The sequence below is a fragment of the Lithobates pipiens genome, unplaced genomic scaffold (assembly GCF_037356315.1).
Source record: "Lithobates pipiens isolate NorthernLeopardFrog02 unplaced genomic scaffold, aLitPip1_a1.2 Scaffold_25, whole genome shotgun sequence".
NCBI lineage: Eukaryota > Metazoa > Chordata > Amphibia > Anura > Ranidae > Lithobates > Lithobates pipiens.
Window position 1 is genome coordinate 167,082,147 of NW_027507787.1, and position 20,896 is coordinate 167,103,042.

Consider the following 20,896-nt stretch of genomic DNA (forward strand, 5'->3'; position numbering starts at 1 on the left):
ACACATTATTTTTTACATTTTGCTGTAAAAAATATCCCCAAAAAATATATAAAAAAAGTTTTCTTCAGTTTAGGCCAATACGTATTCTTCTACATATTTCTGGTAAAAAAAAATCGCAATAAGCGATTATTGATTGGTTTGAGCAAAAGTTATAGTGTTTACAAAATAGGGGATAGTTTTATGGCATTTTTATAAAAAAAAATTTTTTACTAGTAATGGCAGCGATCAGAGATTTTTTATCATGACTGTGACATTATGGTGGATACATCAGACATTTTTTACAAATTTTTTGGGACCATTGTCATTTATACAGCAATCAGTGCTATACAAATGCACTGATTCCTGTGTAAATGACACTGGCAGTGAAAGGGTTAACCACTAGGTGGCAGTGTAGGCGTTACATGTGTCCTGGGGCGTGTTTCTAACTGTGGGGGGCGTGGCTGTGTGTGACACATCACTGATCTCTGCTCCTGATGACAGGGACCAGAGATCAGTGACACTGTCACTAGGCAGAATGGGGAGATGCTTGTTTACATTAGCATTTCCCCATTCTTCCTCCCTGTGAGACAATAGCGGCTATCCCCGTGGTGATCGAGTCTGCGGGACCTGCGACCCGACTCACGGAGGTTCCGACCGGTGTGCGCACTGCCGGCGCCACACGCGTGGTGGCAAATTTAAAGGTATGTACAGGTATGCCCATTTGTCTGTCCGTGCCATTCTGCCGACGTACATTGGCCTGCGCCTGTCGGGAAATGATTAATTTCTGAGTTTATTTGTTTTGGTTTGGTGTCAATAGCATGTTAAAGCCCCATACACACTATCAGATTTTCTGCTGATTTTTGTCTTCAGATTTACCAAAACCATGTAATATAAGGTCAAACCCTAGGAGTTTCAAATTGTATGCAATCATGCAGGCCCTTGCACTACATGGTTTTGGTAAATCTGAAGGCAAAAACCAGCAGAAAATCTGATAGTGTGTATGGGGCTTTAGATATATATTTACCTAGAAAAATGGTGATGTGTTCAGTACTTATTTTACCACCCCCTTCCGTAAATGCCCCAAAGAGTACAGGCAGGTGTTTTACTACAAGAATTATAGTAAGAGTTTAGACTATACAATACTCCACCTTTTAAATGTTGCCTCCCCACTGCTCTTTTCACTGCTCCCCATACCCTTTCTCCCTGTTTTTCTATGTCTTGTGATGGCAAAGCTCTGCTTCCTCTACTTCTACTTTAATAGACCATGGAGTATACAGCAATCCAAAATTGGCATGTAACAGGACAGGGATAATAGGCCTAAATCATGTATTCCAAACTTTTATCTATGGGGATCAGGGGGTGTTGAATGTGAGTGATATACTGTGAGGTTGTTCAGATGCATACTGTTCTTACACTTAGTGCAAAGTTCATAAACTAAAAATCAAGAAACCCTAAAAGAAATGAAAACCTCAAAATACCATTTCTGAACAAAAAGCACACATTTTATTTTATTTTAAGGAAAGCATGGTAGCAGAAAAAAGTATAATCCAAAATTAGGATTCTACCAACAAAAACTAAAAACAAATATACCACCAAAATAAATAAAAACCTAAAATTACTACCCTGAAACACCCATTATCTTTAAAGGGTAATCCAGCAGAAAAAGCAAAGGCGTTGATTACCAAAAGAGCTGGAAATCATAATTAAGGTAGTCTCCCTACTGAATCTAATTTCTCCCTATGTTTGCCAGCTTTCCTTAATTTTTTCTACAGCATCTACAAATGCCCTGGCATTATGGTCGCTCTGGACTCCCCTTTTTATAGCAAGGGGGTTGACTTATTCAACAACCCTTTTATTGGCTCTTCTAAGTGTGATGCCCACAGTTTAAAAACCATGCAGTGCATTATGGATTGAAAAAAAATCTCCTGAGCAGATACATTTAACCCAAACCTAAGCAATGATTAAAAGAGAAGTATTGGTTTGGGGTTTTTCCTCCATTATACTTACCTAGGTGAATGCAGCATCGGTTCAATGCTGCATCTGTCCCCGGTCTCTCTACACTGAGAACCGAGCGATCAAACATTACCAATGGCTCGGTTCTCACAGCTACCAGAGCAGAGAGCTGCTGAATGTCAATCAGCAGCTCTCCTCTCTGCTTCTCCATGCTCACTGGAGCGCTGAGTTGTGGAGGGGCAGGGAACGGCCGTCTCAGGCTCTCAGTGGCTCTCTGAGAGGCTGAGACGGGTGTTAGTCCAGGTACCTAGTGGATCCAGACTTTATTTTTGCGATGAATCAGTGCCTGAACTGATATCTGTGATGTCAGCAGAGAGCGGACTTCAGTCACAGAAGTCACAAAACGGGTCACAGGAGTGCAAAACTAATTGCACTCCAGTGACCCATAGGAGAAGCCCAAGCAAATAAGCTTAGGCTGGACTTCTCCTTTAAAGCAAGTGATGCATAGTTTTTTGCTCACCTGAATATTTGCATAGACATCTGTCTGACAAGTTTATTCAAACCATTAGCTGCCACCATATAGAAAATATAGGAGGAAGCCGTCAATTGGTAGGGCGTTTCTTGAGAGCAGTGTTTCTCAACCAGGGTGATCAGCACCCTCTGCACCAGTCTAGGTTCCCCCAGGGAGAGTACAGGACTCATTTTGTCCTGGATCAGCATTGTGAATTTCCATGGTGAGGGTGGTCTGGCTGACCACTTTTACCATAACAACCAATGATACTGTAAGGCTAGGGTGCATGGCATCATTCATTGCTATGGTGATGGCGGCTGGCTCACTCACTTTATGGCAAGCCATGGCTCCAAACTCTCTTCATCTCCCACCCTCTGCCACGCTGCCAGAGCCAAAAGGTAGGGGGGCTCTGATGGGATGGGAGGAATTCTGATGTGATGTAGAAACCTCTGATGTGAAAGTTGGACTTCCAATGTGATGTTAATTTCATCAGTGTGGTTGTGTGCATTGTCACCATGGCAACCCATGACTCTAAACCTCCTCCACCGCCCAGCCTCTGCATTAATACTGGAGCTAAACGATAGGGCTCTGAGGTGAAGAGAGACTGAGTGATTCGGAGGTTCTGTGATGCAGGGACTGTGTGATTGGCGGTTCTATGACTGGGATGCTCTGTGAGGGGGGGAGCCTGGTTGTGATGGGGGACTCTGATGTATAGGGGCAACTCAGTAATGGGGGAACCTCTGACATGATGGGGGACCTCTGATATGTAATGGGGGAACTCTGATGTGAATGGTGGCTCTGATGTGATGGGGGGACTTCTGATGTGAAGGAGGAACATCTGATATGAAGGTTGGACTTCTGATGTGATGGAGAAACATCTGATATGAAGGTTGGACTTCTGATGTGATATTAATTTCATCAGTGTGGTTGTATGCATTGTCCCAGGCTCAGGTTTCCCATTGATAAGTAACAGGTACATTTTAGACTGGAATGCCTCGAGATTTTTCCTGTATTATTTAAATGTGACAAGACTGTGCTACTAGAGCTGAAAAGGTAGGAATCTGAGGTGAATATAGACTGTGTGATTCGGAGGCTCTGTGATGTGAGGACTGTGTGATTGGGAGGTTCTATGACTGGGATGCTTTGTAGGGGGCGAGCCCTGTTGTGATGGGTGCCTCAGTGGTGATGGTGGGACTCTGATGTATAGTGACGACCCTGTAATGGGGGAACATCTGACATGATGGGGGACATTGAATATGCGATGGGGGAACCTTGATGTAAATGGTGCCTCTCATGGGATGGGGTTACTTCTGATGTGATGAAGAGACTTCTGATATGAAGGTAGGACTTCTGATGTGATGTTAATTTCATCAATGTTACAGTCCATCCAGTTCAACCAATAAAAGGGAAAAAAAATACCCTAAAAAAAACAAAAAAACATTCAATTCTATTTACACAATCCTATAACGACGCAGAGGAAGGCAAAAAACCCAAGCAAAGCATGAACCAATTTGCTTCTGTAGGGGTAAAAATTCCTTCCTGATCCCCCGAGAGGCAATTGGATAATCCCTGGATCAACTTTACCTATAAATGTTAGTACCCAGCTATATTATGCACATTTAAGAAATAATCCAGGCCTTTTTAAAAACAATCTACTTATCTGGCCAGAACCAGCTCCCGAGGGAGTCTATTCCATGTTTTTACAATTAGCCCTTGTACACACGGTCGGAGTTTCCGACGGAAAATGTCCGATCCGACCGTGTGTGGGCTTCATCTGACTTTTTCCGTCGGAATGTCTGACCAACAAAGTTTGAGAGCTGAACATAAAAAATTTCCAACAACATGATCCGATCTGACTGTCACATACCTTCTAGTAGCGAGCCCGGATTGCGGAGAGAGGCCTCCCTTACGACTCCCACTACCGGTTTCCTGACAATGTAACAGGGAACACAGGAGTAAGGAGGGGTATAGGTGCCTGGCAGGATCAACAGATGGGTAGGATGGGTAGGTGGAGTTCAGTGGAGCAGGTAATCACAGTGAATGGATCAGCAGGTAGTTTATAGCAGATAACACAGTTCAATGGAGTAGGTAACTTGATGATAAGCAGTGCAGGAAAGTAGGCAACTTGTAGCAGATGAATAGTGCGATATACACAAGTACTTGCAGCAGATAAACAGTTCAATATGAGCAGGCACTTGCAGCAGGTGAACAGTTCAATAAGACAGGTGACTTGAAGCAGATGAACAGCGCAATATGACAAGTGGCTTGAAGCAGATAAACAGCGCAATATAAGCAGGTACTTGCAGCAGATAAACAGTTCAATATGAGCAGGCACTTGCAGCAGGTGAACAATTCAATACAAGCAGGTTACTTGCAGCAGATGACACAGTTCAATATAAGCAGGTTCACCTTTAGCAGACGGATGGTCAAAGCAAGCCGGGTCGGATATCAGACAGGAAACGAAGTACAAGGGAACAGGCAGGAGAATCGTCACAACAAGCCGGGGTCGGGAGCAGGCAGATAGCAGATGAGTCACAGGCAGGCCGGGTCAAACAGGAACAAACACTACGGATCAGGTCTCACAGGTATAACGCTGTAGAGCAGACAGCAGAGACCATTAGCCAGAGGCTAGTTTAAATAGGCCGTTTGGCGCCAACACGGACGCACGCACGCACGCGACCACGCACGTGCCCGCGCATGCGCACCTGCGTACGAACGCATGCGCGTTCGTACGATCGTGCGTACCTGCGACGATCGTAAATCAGAAGACCTGGAGGTCAGTCTCTTCATGCGAATTTCATGACATTGCCCCCTCCCAAGGGGCAGCCTCCGGATGCCCCTTCGGGCAAATTTTTCCAGATGGGCCCTTTTAAAAGATTGAATTAAGTTTTTTGCATGAATGTTGTCCTCGGGCTCCCAGGAGTTCTCTTCGGGACCATATCCTTTCCATTTGATTAAAAACTGGTTCTGGTTTCCTCTTCTTCTGAAATTTAGGATGGCTTCTATTTCAAATTCTTCTTCACCATCAACCAGGATCGGATCAGGAGGAGCGGTCTTTCGGTTAGGAAATGGATTGGGAGTGAAAGGTTTCAATAAGGACACATGGAACACCGGATGGACCCTTAGTGAGTCTGGAAGTTCTAGTTCGAAAGCAACTTCGTTAATCTTCCTTTTGACTGCGAAAGGTCCTAAAAACTTGGGACCTAGTTTCCTTGAAGGGCACGCCATTTTCAAGTTTACCATGGATAGCCACACCAAATCACCAGGTACCAGTACTAACTCCCCTCGTCTCTTCTTGTCAAAGGTTGCCTTGTTGTGCTCTTGAGTTCTAGTCATTGTTTCTTGCAGAAGTTTGTTGTTGGTTGAGAAAAAGTTCATCTTATGCTGGACTGCTGGTACTGAGCATTCAGGAAGGGAGTTGGGTAGAAACGAAGGGTGGAAGCCATAATTGGCAAAAAAGGGTGTCTGTTTTGTGGCGGAATGGAGAGAATTATTATACGCAAACTCAGCTACTGGAAGCAGGGAGATCCAATCATCTTGTGCAAAAGAGGAAAAACAGCGTAAATATTGTTTGAGAGTTTGGTTCGTCCTCTCAGTCTGCCCATTGGACTGAGGATGATAGGCGGATGAGAAAGACAGTTCAATATTCAAGGCCTTGCAGAGGGACTTCCAGAATCGAGAGGTGAACTGTACCCCTCGATCCGACACTATATTGGCTGGTACCCCATGGAGCCTAATGATTTCCTTGATGAACACTTGTGCAGTTTCAGAGGCTGAGGGGGTACACTTCATGGGAATAAAATGTGCCATCTTTGACAGACGATCAACCACCACAAAGATAGTGGTATGATCGCCTGCCGGAGGCAATTCAACAATGAAGTCTAGAGACAGCATTTTCCATGGCCTGTCCGGAACAGACAATGGTTTAAGGAGGCCCCAGGCCTTAGTTTTACAGTTCTTACTTCTAATGCACGTAGTGCAGGTGTTCACGTATTTCTTGCAATCCTCCCGTAACTGAGGCCACCAAAAAGTACGCTGTACCAAATCAATAGTTCTAGTGATACCAAAATGTCCGGCGAGTGCGTGGTCGTGACACAGCTCAAGGATAGATACCCGCAGAGTTTCGGGGATGTAGATCTTGTCTTTATACCACAGTAACCCACCTTTGGTTTGTAGTTCTGGTTCTGAAAAAGGTCTTCGTCCCATGGAGGCTTGTCTAAGCCGGGAGAGAAGATCTTCCTGAAGCAGAAGGAAATTCCCAGGAGCGAGAATGGTATCTGGAGGAGAAATTTCCTGGGACTTGTGGAACATCCGTGACAAGGCATCTGGTTTTATATTCTTAGACCCTGGGCGATACATCACATGAAAAGAGAACCGGGAGAAAAAGAGTGCCCACCTGGCTTGTCTTGGTTTTAGTCTTTTTGCAGATCTTAAGTACTCCAGGTTTTTGTGATCGGTAAATATTAAAATTGGATGAGAAGCTCCTTCCAACAAATAGCACCATTCCTCTAATGCAGATTTAATTGCCAATAGCTCCCGGTCTCCAACATCGTAATTTTTCTCGGCTGCTGACAGTTTACGCGAAAAGAAAGCCACAGGATGGAGCAGGGCCTTAGTTCCTTGTCTTTGGGATAATATAGATCCTACGGCGATTTCGGATGCATCCACTTCTAAAACAAATGGCAGGGAGATATCTGGATGTCTTAAAATAGGAGCGGAGGTGAAAAGTCCCTTGAGAGTCTTGAATGCTTCTTGAGCTTCAGAGGTCCAATGAAAACGGGTTCCTTGTCTGGTTAGTTGTGTGATGGGTGCGACAATAGCCGAGAACCCCTTAATAAATTTGCGATAGAAGTTGGCGAATCCAATAAAACGTTGGATTCCTTTCCTGTCTACAGGAGTTGGCCAGTCCAAAATCGCAGCGATCTTCTGGGGGTCCATTTTTATACCCTTACTAGAAATGATCAGCCCCAAGAATGGTATACTTTCCTGTTCAAACAAACACTTGTCTGCTTTTGCATATAGTCCGTGTTGGCGGAGCCGACCCAACACGCTTTTGACGTGCTTGCGATGGGCTTCAAGGGAGGAAGAAAAAATTAAAATATCATCTAAGTAAACGACAGCGAATAAGTCCAGAAAGTCCCGGAGCACATCATTGATAAAGTATTGGAAGGTAGCGGGGGCATTACACAAACCGAAGGGCATCACCAAATACTCAAAGTGTCCGAATCGGGTACGGAAAGCGGTCTTCCACTCATCTCCGGCCTTGATACGGATCAAGTTGTAAGCCCCGCGGAGATCGAGTTTAGTGAAAACCGTAGCAGTGCCCAGTCTTTGGAATAACTCTGAAAATAGAGGAAAAGGGTACCGGTTCTTTATAGTGATGTTGTTTAATTCACGGTAGTCCACGCAGGGTCGGAGAGTGTGGTCCTTCTTCTCAACAAAAAAAATACCCGCACCTGCTGGGGACGTAGACGGGCGAATGAACCCCTTCTTTAAATTTTCTTCGAGGTATTCTTTGAGTTTCTCCTGCTCTACCTCTGTTAAGGGGAAAACCCTTCCAAACTGAATTTTGGCTCCAGGAAGTAACTCAATGGGGCAGTCATAAGCTCGGTGGGGCGGGAGCACCTCTGCCTTTTGTTTACTGAATACGTCCAGGAATTCATGGTAGACTTCGGGAATGGCCTGACGTAAATCGATCTCTGAGTCAATAGATAATAAGGTTGCTGGTCTCAGGAAACCGGAGGAACCACAGAACTTCTGGCAATAGGGTGAAGAAAAAGTAATTTCTCCTGTAGCCCAATTTATGGTTGGATTGTGGGCCTGCAGCCAGGGCATCCCAAGTATTACAGGAAAAAGTGGGGAGGTGATAATGTCCATCCTGAGAAGTTCTCGATGCGAACCAGAGATAACAGTAGATAGAGGTGCAGTTTCTTGAGTTACAGGACCAGATTTAATAGCGGAGCCATCGGCCAAATGGATAGAGAGTCCACTGGTCTTAGGTAGGAGAGGAATTTGATGTTGGGCAGCAAAGGATGAATCCATAAAACAGCTGCATGCCCCGGAATCAATAATGGCGGGCGTCTGTAAAGTCTTTCCTGGGAACTGGAAGGAGACAGGAATGATAAGGTGAGACGAAAACTTTATTAAAGAGTCTGGGAGATCAGGAGGCATAGATGGACACTTACGGAGCTTAATAGGACAGTTCCTGACGTAATGTCCAGATTCCCCGCAATAGAGACATAAATTGTTATTCCGCCGACGTTGACGTTCTTCGGGGGTAAGAGATGGTCGCAAGACCCCAAGTTGCATAGGCTCAGGTGTGTCAGACGTGGCCCCAGGTCGGGCGGCAGGTAGTGGATGTAAATGGCTTGGGGCCTTTGGAAGCATCCAGGTTGGGCGAGAGAAACCTGTGGCCCTCTCGGCTCTCCTCTCTCTCAGACGACGATCAATCTGTATCGCCAAGTCAATTAGTGCGTTTAAGGTCTGTGGAACACCGACTCTAGCAAGCTCATCTTTCAAAGAATCAGAGAGTCCCATGCGGAACTGATGACGAAGGGCAGCATCATTCCAGTTCGTATCCGCGCCCCATCGCCTGAACTCGGCCACATAATCTTCCACTGCCCTTCGTCCCTGCTGGAGGGTCCGCAAGGAGGTTTCTGCAGTCGCTGAAAGTTGGGGATCTTCGTATATTTGAGCCATTGCATCAAAAAAAGTGGTAAGATTAGCCAACGCTGCGTCCTTCTGTTCTAATAGGCGGTGGGCCCAGGTCTGGGGGTCTCCAGAGAGTAAAGATACCACAAAACCCACCTTGGTAGCCTCTAGAGAAAAGGTCCGTGGTTGGAGGGCGAAATATAATTTGCAGGAGTTGCGGAAGGCCCTGAAGCCACTGCGATTCCCAGAAAATCGCTCGGGTGTGGGAACTTTAGGTTCTGGTGGTAACATCACAACTGTAGGTGCTGGTCCTGCTTCAGCTGAAGAAACTGATGGTTGAGGGGCCCCCAAGGATCCGGAGGGGTTGGAAAGAGCAATCACCCGTTCTTCCAGCCGGGTATAGCCTTGCTGGAGGCCCTTAACTGCCTCAGAAAGTCCTGCCAGGTGCTGACAAAGTTCTTCCATGGCGGAGGCTCCCCGCTCGGGCTCAGACATTGGCTGTCTGCTACTGTCACGTACCTTCTAGTAGCGAGCCCGGATTGCGGAGAGAGGCCTCCCTTACGACTCCCACTACCGGTTTCCTGACAATGTAACAGGGAACACAGGAGTAAGGAGGGGTACAGGTGCCTGGCAGGATCAACAGATGGGTAGGATGGGTAGGTGGAGTTCAGTGGAGCAGGTAATCACAGTGAATGGATCAGCAGGTAGTTTATAGCAGATAACACAGTTCAATGGAGTAGGTAACTTGATGATAAGCAGTGCAGGAAAGTAGGCAACTTGTAGCAGATGAACAGTGCGATATACACAAGTACTTGCAGCAGATAAACAGTTCAATATGAGCAGGCACTTGCAGCAGGTGAACAGTTCAATAAGACAGGTGACTTGAAGCAGATGAACAGCGCAATATGACAAGTGGCTTGAAGCAGATAAACAGCGCAATATAAGCAGGTACTTGCAGCAGATAAACAGTTCAATATGAGCAGGCACTTACAGCAGGTGAACAGTTCAATAGAAGCAGGTTACTTGCAGCAGATGACACAGTTCAATATAAGCAGGTTCACCTTTAGCAGACGGATGGTCAAAGCAAGCCGGGTCGGATATCAGACAGGAAACGAAGTACAAGGGAACAGGCAGGAGAATCGTCACAACAAGCCAGGGTCGGGTGCAGGCGGATAGCAGATGGGTCACAGGCAGGCCGGGTCAAACAGGAACAAACACTACGGATCAGGTCTCACAGGTATAACGCTGTAGAGCAGACAGCAGAGACCATTAGCCAGAGGCTAGTTTAAATAGGCCGTTTGGCGCCAACACAGACGCACCAGTATGCAACACCAGTTTCGGGCAAAATCCGTCAGACAAAATCCAACGGATTTTATTGTCAGAATGTCCAACCGTGTGTACAAGGGCTTACTGTGAAGAAACCTTTCCGTATTTGGAGATTAAATATCTTTTCCTCCAGACGTAAAGAGTGCCCCCTTGTCCTCTATGATTTCCATATAGTGAATAACTCAACACCAAGTTCACTATATGGACCACTTATGTATTTATACATATGAGATTGTGTGAATTGTGCCATGCTTAGTTTTCCCTTTGAGAAATCACAGATATATTTTAGACTGAAATTATTTGAGATTTTGCATACTTTGCCATGACTGAAAAGAAGTTGAGAAACGCTGTTTTAGAGACCCTTGCCCATTAGTTAAAGCCCAAATCTAGACAAATGTAGCTTTTGGTTAAAAAAACTCATCCAAGTGCTTAAAGAAAAAAAACACAGCTTTTGCTGCAATATGCACCTGCTATCAGTTTCTGTCCTCTGTAGCATTTCTTACATGTCACTTTCTTATATGGCATTTCTTATATGTCCTTTGTGTTTTAAAGTGGAAGTAAACCCATCGATTTAAACAGTTAAAAAAAAAGGCATGCCTGGAATGCTAACTGCACATTGGCTGTGCTCTCAGCCAAACTATCAAACCATCCAATGGCTGGTGTCATAACGAATCACATCTGCAGCACCATAGCAGTTGAAGATTAAACAGAGGCAAAGATGGCAGCTTCCTTGGCTGAAAACGATAAGGGAGTTTACTTCCACTTTAAGTTGAATGCCACTTGCACTCACAATGTAATGTAACTAAGAACTGCCCATAGGCATAGAAGAGGAAAAAAAAAACATTGTGTACCATGTGAAGGGCCTGAAAATATCTGGTGAAGGTTTCCATGAAAAAGAAAAACACAAATTTATTGTGGGTGGCCCCCAGAAAGCAAGGAAGATGGAGGGGGTGAGCTTGTACATAAGGGGTAAGGCAATTGTACCAGCCCCTACAATGTGAACATACCAACCTATTGATCTCATTTTCCAGCGTGTTTTAATTTTTTTTTACAATTTTACAATTTGCCAAAAAATAAAAGCATTGGGCTATTTTTTTTCCAAGCCAAACGTCAAAAGTAAAGGTCTAGTTTGGTGGTTTTTACATATTTTTCTAATTTATTAGGGCTAGGGGTATCAATATTACATTAAAGTCAGATAAATTGGAAATATTTTTTACTAATATTTCATGTTATTTAGGTGGAGATTTAAATTTTCACATGTCAACATCTTTGTAATTTTTGCTCAAAAAAAGGGTTGTGGTTTCCAGACTTAGTGAGTAATTAGAGCACTGACTTGTCCCCATACAGTTCCATATCTCATTTTAATTGAACAATTGGAGCCTCAAATAATTCAATTTATGCTGTGCTGTGCTGCTAACCCATAGCTTTCTGGAAATTCTTTGTGGTAGATTAAATGTATATTCAAGGTTCTACATTATTTGCTGATTAGTTTAAAATAGCCCTTGGTCAATAGTCCTTCAACTCTCTAGTGCTTCTCTCTCACTATACTATCTTTACATTGCCTTTTTCAAAGATAAGTTAGCAAAAGTTGAGGGGAGTTCAAGCTGAAGTATTTCATTTTTTGGGTATAAATACTGGCTGCTTCCACCGTCAATTCACCTGGCCTGGATTTCACCATGAAGTTCCTTCTGATCTGTATGCTCGTCGGAGCTGTTGGTGAGTTCTCCAACTTAATATTATCTGAATGTCTGTCCTACCTCATGGTCAACATTTCAATATATTTTAAAAAGAAATCACTGTTAATCCAAGACATTATATAATTGTGTCCTATTTTCTCACATGTTCTATGGTGTCTTGAATATTCTGTATGTTTAAGTCACGTTGTCTTTTTGGTAAAAGTATTACATCAATTTTTACATAGATTAGGGAAAGGTTAAATCTAATTTATATGTTACATTTTTAATCTTGGTCCAATTTTAGGATATTGCTCTCTTTATGTCCCAAAAATAACTCCATAGGCATTGAGGGAAAATTACCCCAAAGAGGAACCCAATTAAAGGCTGGGTCCTATCATTTTGTTTTCATGAATTCCAGTGTAAAGGCAAACCGTTTTCAGACAGAGTAGGGAATGTTTAATGACCTCTGTCACTCTTTTTATTTTTATCATTTTGGGGAAATATTTCACCATTTCCTATCCCAAGAATGCAACAGGAAGTGAGAAGTCACTAAAAAGTAAAAGAATTTCCCACTTAGGCAGTTATCACTGGAACAAGTTTTTATTGCTCTTTGTGACCAATTTTAGGAGATTGCTCTCACTTCTTATTCTGGAGATACCTGTATAGGCATTAAGGGGATGTTACTTCAAAGAGGAACATAATAACAGACTGTGTGGGGATGTTTTCCACAAACTCTCCTTCCACTGCCACCAGTTAGAAGGACAGGAAGTAAAGAGAAAACTCCAGAAAAAGGACACAAAAACCAGAACCAGAGCCGAAAAGAGATTCTAAATTTTTCCCACTCTAATCAAAATTTTAAGTGGATGCCTTAATAAATATTACCTTTGATTTATTTAACCACTTGCAGACCGGACCATTTTGCTGGTCAAAGACCAGACCACTTTTTGCGATTCGGCACTGCGTCGCTTTAACTGACAATTGCGCGGTCGTGCGACGTGGCTCCCAAACAAAATTGACGTCCTTTTTTTCCCCACAAATAGAGCTTTCTTTTGGTGGTATTTGATCACCCCTGCGGTTTTTATTTTTTGCGCTATAACCAAAAATAGAGCGACAATTTTGAAAAAAACGCATTATTTTTTACTTTTTGTTATAATAAATATCCCCCAAAAATATATAAAAAAACATTTTTTCCCTCAGTTTAGGCGGATACGTATTCTTCTACATATTTTTGGTAAAAAAAAATCGCAATAAGCGATTATTGATTGGTTTGCGCAAAAGTTATAGCGTTTACAAAATAGGGATAGTTTTATAGCATTTTTATTAATAATTTTTTATTATTTTTTTTTACTAGTAATGGCGGCGATCAGCGATTTTTATTGTGACTGCGATATTGTGGGGGACCCATCGGACATTTTTGACACATTTTTGGGACCATTGTCATTTATACAGTAATCACTGCTATATAAATGCAGTGATTCCTGTGTAAATGACACTGGCAGTGAAAGGGTTAACCAGTGGGTGGCAGTGTAGGGGTTAAGTGTTCCTAGGGGTGTGTTACTAACTGTTGGGGGGTTGGGCTTTCATTTAGTGAACACTGATCTCTGCTCCAATCACATGGAGCAGAGATCAGCGTCACTAGTTGCTAGGCAGAATGGAGAAATGTTGTTTACACAGCATTTCCTCCATTCGGCCGCTCCGTGAAACGATCGCGGGGATGACTCACGGGGGTCCCGACCAGCGCGGGAGCGCGCCGCCGGCGGCGCAGCTCCCGATGGCAGGGCGGCATTGAATATTGGACGTACCTGTACGCCAATATGCCTGCCCGTGCCATTCTGTCGACGTACATTGTCATGCGCTGGTCGGGAAGTGGTTAAAGTGTATCTAAAGCATATTTATTTATTTATTTTAATTACGGGTAGAGTACGGGTAGAGTATAGAATGGCCAATGCCCCATCATTTTATTTTTCTCTGTGTCCCATTGGGGAAATATTCTACCACTTCCTGTCCCACAAATACAACAGGAAGTGAGGGGAAATCACTCCAAAGTGAGGAAAAATCTATACTTATACAGTTTTCACTGGAATAGGCATCCCCAGTTTTACCCTCACTATTTGCTCCCCCTACAACCATTATGTGTGAGATTTCCCAGTGCCAGTGACAGTCATTGCAGGATAAATACAGAATCTCCCCATCTGAAGCACAGATGGCAATTATAAATTCTGACCCTTTCCACTCCATTAAAAAAATTAAGAGATACACTAATACCAAAGGAGAAACGTGCTGTACACACATTAACCAATAAGAATCCATCTTTGGCCAGTTATGCTTTGTCAAAAAGGATTCTATTTAGTTCCTTTAAATTGCTACTTTGTATTTAGCACTTACGGTACATTTTTGCATCGCTTATTGAAAAAAGACAATTGGAATATGAAATAAATTTCATAATGTACTCAATATGTTTGACCTCTCCTCTTTTCTACAGCTGCCTTGGATGATGATGATAAGATTGTTGGGGGATACACCTGTGGTTCATATTCTCAACCCTGGCAGGTATCTCTGAACTCTGGATATCACTTCTGTGGTGGCTCCCTGCTTAACAGCCTGTGGGTGATCTCTGCCGCTCACTGCTACAAGGCGTAAGTTACCTCTCCTATATATAAAATGGCACATTTTAGTGTGTTTTTTAGTGAGAACATGAGTTTGGTGTTGAGGAATTTGAGCGGCCTGCTAAGTGCTGGCCTCAGCTCTAATGAATACCTTGAATGCAAATTGAGATGAGTTCAAATTCTGATGGTAAGCTGAGGCTTGTCCAACATTAACACCTGATCTCACAAATGCTCTGGAAAATTGGAAGGGGGGCATAATTCCATATGAATGTTCTTGACTCCAACAAAACAAAAATAAAACAGAATATCTTAGAAATTCCTGAGGATAAATATGACATCACAGAATGTGGTTGGATGGTAAAGTGGATATGTAAGGTCCATGAATGATGACAAATGGGTGATGTAATGACATTATCTTGAGTCTTGACATTTTTTTTTCTAAACATTGTCGATTACATTTCAAACTGGGCACAATCAGCTTTACTGCCCCTTACAGCATTAAAAACATTGACTAACTTAAGCAGCTTATTCTCAGTATGAAAAACTTAACAAGTGTCTAGCCTGTCTAGTTCTGGCTGCACAACATAGTTTTAACTTGCCACATCTTCCATCACCCAAAATCTCACTATAGAGCACCATGCTCTGGCTTTACTAAGATTTGCGAGATATGAGTGAGACCATTGTGAAGGTAGCTCTCTCCTATATGGTGAACAAATACAGCATTGTCATAACAGCTTTTGAGCGTTCTAATTTCTCAGGTGCACATAGTCTCCCTTTCTTAACCACATTGGTTTTCTGACTTAATCTCTCATGATGGAAACAAACTTGAGTGTCTGTTTAACTATAATATAAAATGTTAAAAGTTATCCCTTAATATTCTTCAAAGAATAGCAAACGATTGATTTTCTAACTTTTTCCATATCACTGAAATAGGAGCATGTACCAACCACTAGTAGTACATGTTCCATACTAAGCAAACCTACACTGCTACTCAGTTTGAAACAAATTTACTGGCTTCTAGCCAGAATTCCTTTGTTTGAGATACAAATGTATACTGATTTTATTGAATTTGTCCCTATACAGGAGCTTTCAGGTCAGACTCGGAGAGCACAACATTGCTGTCTCTGAGGGCACTGAGCAGTTCATCAACTCTGCCAAGGTCATCAGACATGGCAGCTACAACTCCAGAACCACTGACAATGACATCATGTTGGTCAAGCTGGCCTCTCCCGCCACCCTCAACTCCTACGTCAAGAGCGTGCCTCTGCCCACTGGTTGCGCTGGAGCTGGAACCAGCTGCGTGATTTCCGGATGGGGCAACACTCTGAGCAGTGGAAGTAAGTAGACAGAAAACACCATTGAATATAGTATCATCTTGCAGGTAATCTTGAAATATGTGTCAATAATAAGATTAGAGTTTTGTTTGAAGACTCTTTAAAGTATCCTCCTATGTTCTAAAAATCTGCCAAGGGCTTTGCTATTAGGGTATAAAGTGATAGTTGGTGTTGGTCCTCCCACTATCCAAAGTTAATAGACTCATTTTTGAATAACTTTGGAAGTATAGCATAATAATATTGGTAAAACTGGTTTTAGATAGTCTAACACCTTGCCTGATATAATAATTGTTTTGGATTTGTCTGATGCCAATAAATCAATTGCCAATGAACTTGGTACATTGGTCATCTAATGATATTCTGTGCCTTTATCTCTTGTACATTTTGTGAGTTTTTTTTTTTTTTTTTAGACACCTGGTCTAGTTTGAAAGTTGAATTCACCCATAACAACTTGTTCTTTAGCGAGGAATATAAATCCTAGATTAATAATTATGCTACTAAAATGAGTGCCGTAAATTGCCTCCAGCATTGCTTCTGTTTCTTCTTGCCAGAGGCTGCCATTTTACTGAAGCCCAGGGCCCTTAGGTAGTATACATCTTTAGACTGTCAGCAGATTGGCCTCTAGTGGCTCTGATTTCAGCACAATACCAAGGTTTATAAGGATTTGTGCTCTGCAGGTTTAAGGTTTTGAGGATACTTTTTTTATTTTATTTTTTGTAACTTGATAAACACGTCTTTTTCTTTCTTAACCTAGCTATGGATCTATACTTAGGTTCAAAACGACTGAATCTCCAAAATATTGTACATACAATTGCTTAAAATTTTACCTGAAAGTGTTTATCACCGCTTGTTATTTCATAGAATTCCATTTACTTATTTTACTCTATTCGGTAGTGGTGATTTTTATTCCAGAGCACAGAAGTTGGAACCATTGATATTAGAAATAATTTAATAAATGTTGTTTTATTTTATTTGTAGCCAACATGCCAAACCTCCTGCAGTGTCTGAACGCCCCCATCCTGACCACCGCCCAGTGCAGCAATGCCTACCCCGGTCAGATCACCTCCAACATGATCTGTGTTGGCTACCTGGAGGGTGGCAGGGATTCATGCCAGGTAATACACCCTTTATTTTTTTTACCATTAGGACAAAACATTATTACTGAATATATTTATTGATGAAAATAAACCCGTGTGTGCTAAGAGTGAAATGCAGTCAAACAGACTAAACAGTTAAAATAAAACTAAACTTTATCAATCAACACTAGTTTTAATTCTTATGCTGCTAGCATTAGTAAATTGATAAAAAGCTGTAATAAATGTACTTGCTAGGCACGCCTTTCTGCCTGCATGCCTGAGCTAAGGGCAAATGGATGTAAATGCTATATAAATCATCTGCCCTTACTCAAGATGGCCACAATTAAAAATGCTAGGAGGGTATTTTTCAAAGTGACTTCTCAATGAAATGAAGCATGGAGACATGGATGGATGAGTAAGTTTGCTGTGAATATTAAAATTAAATTAAATACTCTTTCAAGTTTGTGGTGCTCAGATACAGTTTGGTTCTGTTTTATAAATGTCATTTTTTCTCAATGTGTTATAGCTTTAGCCAGATATCATACTGCCCTATGCCATGGCTATGTGAGCACTAGTCCAGATCTCCAGCATGCTGCCGATCTGACACACCCCCAGCAGAGTCACAACCAGTGTGCTCCACAATGTTGATGCTCCTTGAGCGGCATTGTTGATTAGAGCACCATGTAGGGGTAGTGTTGATCCACTGGGGACCACTACACTCTGGGTAAGAGCAGCATTGTTGAATGGAGCACCATGTACTGAGCGTGTTGGTCCACTGGAGACCACTATGCTATGTTTGAGAGCAGCCTTGTTGAATGGAGCACCATGTACGGGATGTGTTGATCCCCTGTAGACCACTACACCATGTGTGAGAGCAGCATTGTTGATTGGAGCACCATGTATGGGGCGTGTTGATCCACTGGAAACCACTACACTATGTGAGAGCAGCAGTCTGCATCTCCAGCATACTTCTGGCCTTGGGCAGTTTGAAATATAACATAAGTTTGAATAAGTGTCACATAGGGCTATATTCCCACAATTAATATAATTTATCTTCCTCCTGAGTATATTTTCTATTTTTTTTTTCAACTCAAGCCATGCTTTTCTTTTTTTTTTAAGTAATTATTAACTATGATATCCCTTTGCTTTCCATATGTTTCTATCAAACAGACACATTTCAGTCATATCCTCAGGTTATAATAATTCTTTCTTCTTCTCAGGGTGACTCTGGTGGCCCCGTGGTGTGTAATGGACAGCTTCAGGGTATTGTCTCCTGGGGATATGGATGTGCCCTGAGAAACTACCCCGGTGTCTACACCAAGGTCTGCAACTACAACTCCTGGATCGCCAGCACCCAGGCTGCCAACTAAATTTTCTTATTTAGTCAATTTGATGGTCTTTCTATTACTTTTCACAACTATGTATTAAATGTTTTGTGAATAAAGAAAAACTACCTTAAAGCTGTTTATTGTGTAGATTTATCACAACCCAAACAAAGCTAGAAAAGCCGCATAGGTCGCAAGCCACACAGAAATGCACAAAATGCTATTATTTTCTATGAATATTTTTTTCTAAACAAAGTTCCCAGCCAAAACATTTTATTGATAGGGAATTGAAAAAAAAAATGACAGCTACTTAAACACAGAATTTGCTGCTGATTAGCAATCTTGTTCATATATTGCACATGGCCACTTAAAAAAAGGGTCATCTACCAAGTAAGATGCACTCATGGCATTTCTGTGCCTTACACTAGCGGTTCCCAACAGCTGCTGGGCCAAGTGTGGGTGGGACCTACTCGGCCTAAATGCGGGGGTACCTGTCATGGAGAGCGCACTCATCAATACCTGGGACCTGGTGGAGACTGTGGCCATGTTAAAATCTAACAGAGAATTTAGAGATGAGCCTTCACTGTGTGCAGTATAATAACATGCAGAGTTCCTCTGGAAAGTTTATTGTCCTGTGTCACTACATACTGTAACATGATGTAGGTTGCATTGTACCAGTCCAGCATACCTCTGTTACCTCATTCCCAGTAACAGAATGGGGTCCTGCTGCGCACATAGCGTGGACCTCATGCGTGCACTTATTTACTCTTTCACTTCTCGTACTTCTAGACCAGGCCATCAATCTCCTTAACCACTTGCTTACTGGGCACTTAAACCCCCCTCAGTCCCAGACCAATTTTCAGCTTTCAGCGCTGATGCACTTTGAATGACAATTGCGCGGGCATACAACACTGTACCCAAATGAAATTTTTATCATTTTTTTCCCACAAATAGAGCTTTCTTTTGGTGGTATTTAGTTACAGCTCGGAGTTTTATTTTTTGCTAAACAAACAAAAAAAGATGCAAAAAAAATAAAATAAATAAATCATGTTTTAATAGTTTGTTATAAAATTTTGCAAACGGGTCATTTTTCTCCTTCATTGAAGTGCGCTGATTAGGCGGCACTGATGGCTGCATTGGTGGGCACTGATGGGCTGCATTGGTGGGCACTGATGGGCTGCATTGGTGGGCACTGATAGGCTACACTGGTGGGCACTGATAGGCATAGTTAAGGCGGCACTAAAAGGCACAGATAAGGCGGCACCGATGGGCACAGATAAGGCGGCACTGATGGGCAAAGATGGGCACAGATAAGATGGCATGGATGGGTGGCACGGATAAGTGGCACGGATGGGTGGCACGGATGGGCACTGATAGGTGGCTCTGATAGGTGGCACTGCTGGGCACTGATGGGCGGCACTGCTGGGCACTGATGGGCGGCACTGCTGGGCACTGATGGGCGGCACTGGGTCGCAGCACCTTTGAGGCAGATTGTGGGCACTGTGGGTGGCACTGTTGGTGGCACTGCTGGATGGCACTGTGGGTGGCATTGTGGGTGGCACTGTAGGTGGCACTGTGGGCACTATGGGCACTGATGGGGGGCACTGATGGGGGGCACTTACTTTTATTCAGGATGGCATGGCGGTGGGCAGGTGGGCACTGGCAGGGGGCAGGTGGTCAGCTGTATTGCTGGCCGTGATTGGGACTGATGTCCCGATCACGGCCGCCGGTGATCGCCTTTTTTTTTCTCTCCTCGCGCTGTCAGCGCGAGGAGGAATAATAGCCGATTACCGGCTCCGTTCTATCACATGATCAGCTGTCATTGGCTGACAGCTGATCACGTGATAAGGGGTCGGGATCGACCCCTTGCACGGATCGGTGATCAGGCGAGTCTCACGGACTCGCCGATCACAGAGCGCGCCGCGCACGCCCCTCAGGGGGCGCGCAGGCCGCTCGTATCCAGGACGACGTCAATAGACGTAGTCCCGGAAATGTAGGTCCGCGCTAATGCCGTCATTTGGCAATAGCGCGGATCTGTAGTGGTTAAAGTGTGTTCAGAATCAGGTGCTAATGGATACTCAATACTGGGGAGGAATCTAGACAATGACACCCTCGCTACTGGAGGACCTGTTTTCAAGATTGCTTTGTGTCTTGAACGTGTACTTAGTTACTTTTAGCAACTGCACTCCTCTTCTTGTCTTGTTGAGTTAACCCTTTGTGGCGGTGTTACGTCATGCGTTTACAGACCCTGTTTCTTTTCATATGCCAGCATCAACATTCAACAGTTAATATAACTTTAATGAACAAGTGCAGCATAACAGTTCAGTATGAGCAACATTTTCCCCCTAATCCTAACTATTGTGGTTCCACAATTTAACTCCTTCCCTGGCCCGCTAACTTACTAAAACCAAACACAGTTCCACCTGCCTACACGCGGGCTTCCTCCTTCTGGCTTTCCC

General features: G+C 43.3%; 1 protein-coding gene across 1 annotated transcript; it reads left to right on the forward strand.

Moving 5' to 3' along the window:
• Positions 1–11,988: 11,988 nt before the first annotated feature.
• Positions 11,989–18,572, forward strand: LOC143930629 (trypsin-like). Its single transcript, XM_077455126.1, has 5 exons — positions 11,989–12,136; positions 14,579–14,732; positions 15,786–16,039; positions 17,015–17,151; positions 18,333–18,572. Exons 1-5 carry the CDS (start codon positions 12,097–12,099, stop codon positions 18,480–18,482), a joined length of 735 nt encoding a protein of 244 aa, XP_077311252.1. The 5' UTR covers positions 11,989–12,096; the 3' UTR covers positions 18,483–18,572.
• Positions 18,573–20,896: the final 2,324 nt, after the last annotated feature.

Excerpts from the sequence above, each read along its gene's own strand:
- LOC143930629 (XM_077455126.1), top strand. The coding sequence starts at position 12,097 with ATGAAGTTCCTTCTGATCTGTATGCTCGTCGGAGCTGTTG. Across the intron at positions 16,040-17,014 it reads CAACACTCTGAGCAGTGGAA|CCAACATGCCAAACCTCCTG; the intron begins GTAAGTAGACAG and ends TTTTATTTGTAG. Across the intron at positions 17,152-18,332 it reads GTGGCAGGGATTCATGCCAG|GGTGACTCTGGTGGCCCCGT; the intron begins GTAATACACCCT and ends TCTTCTTCTCAG.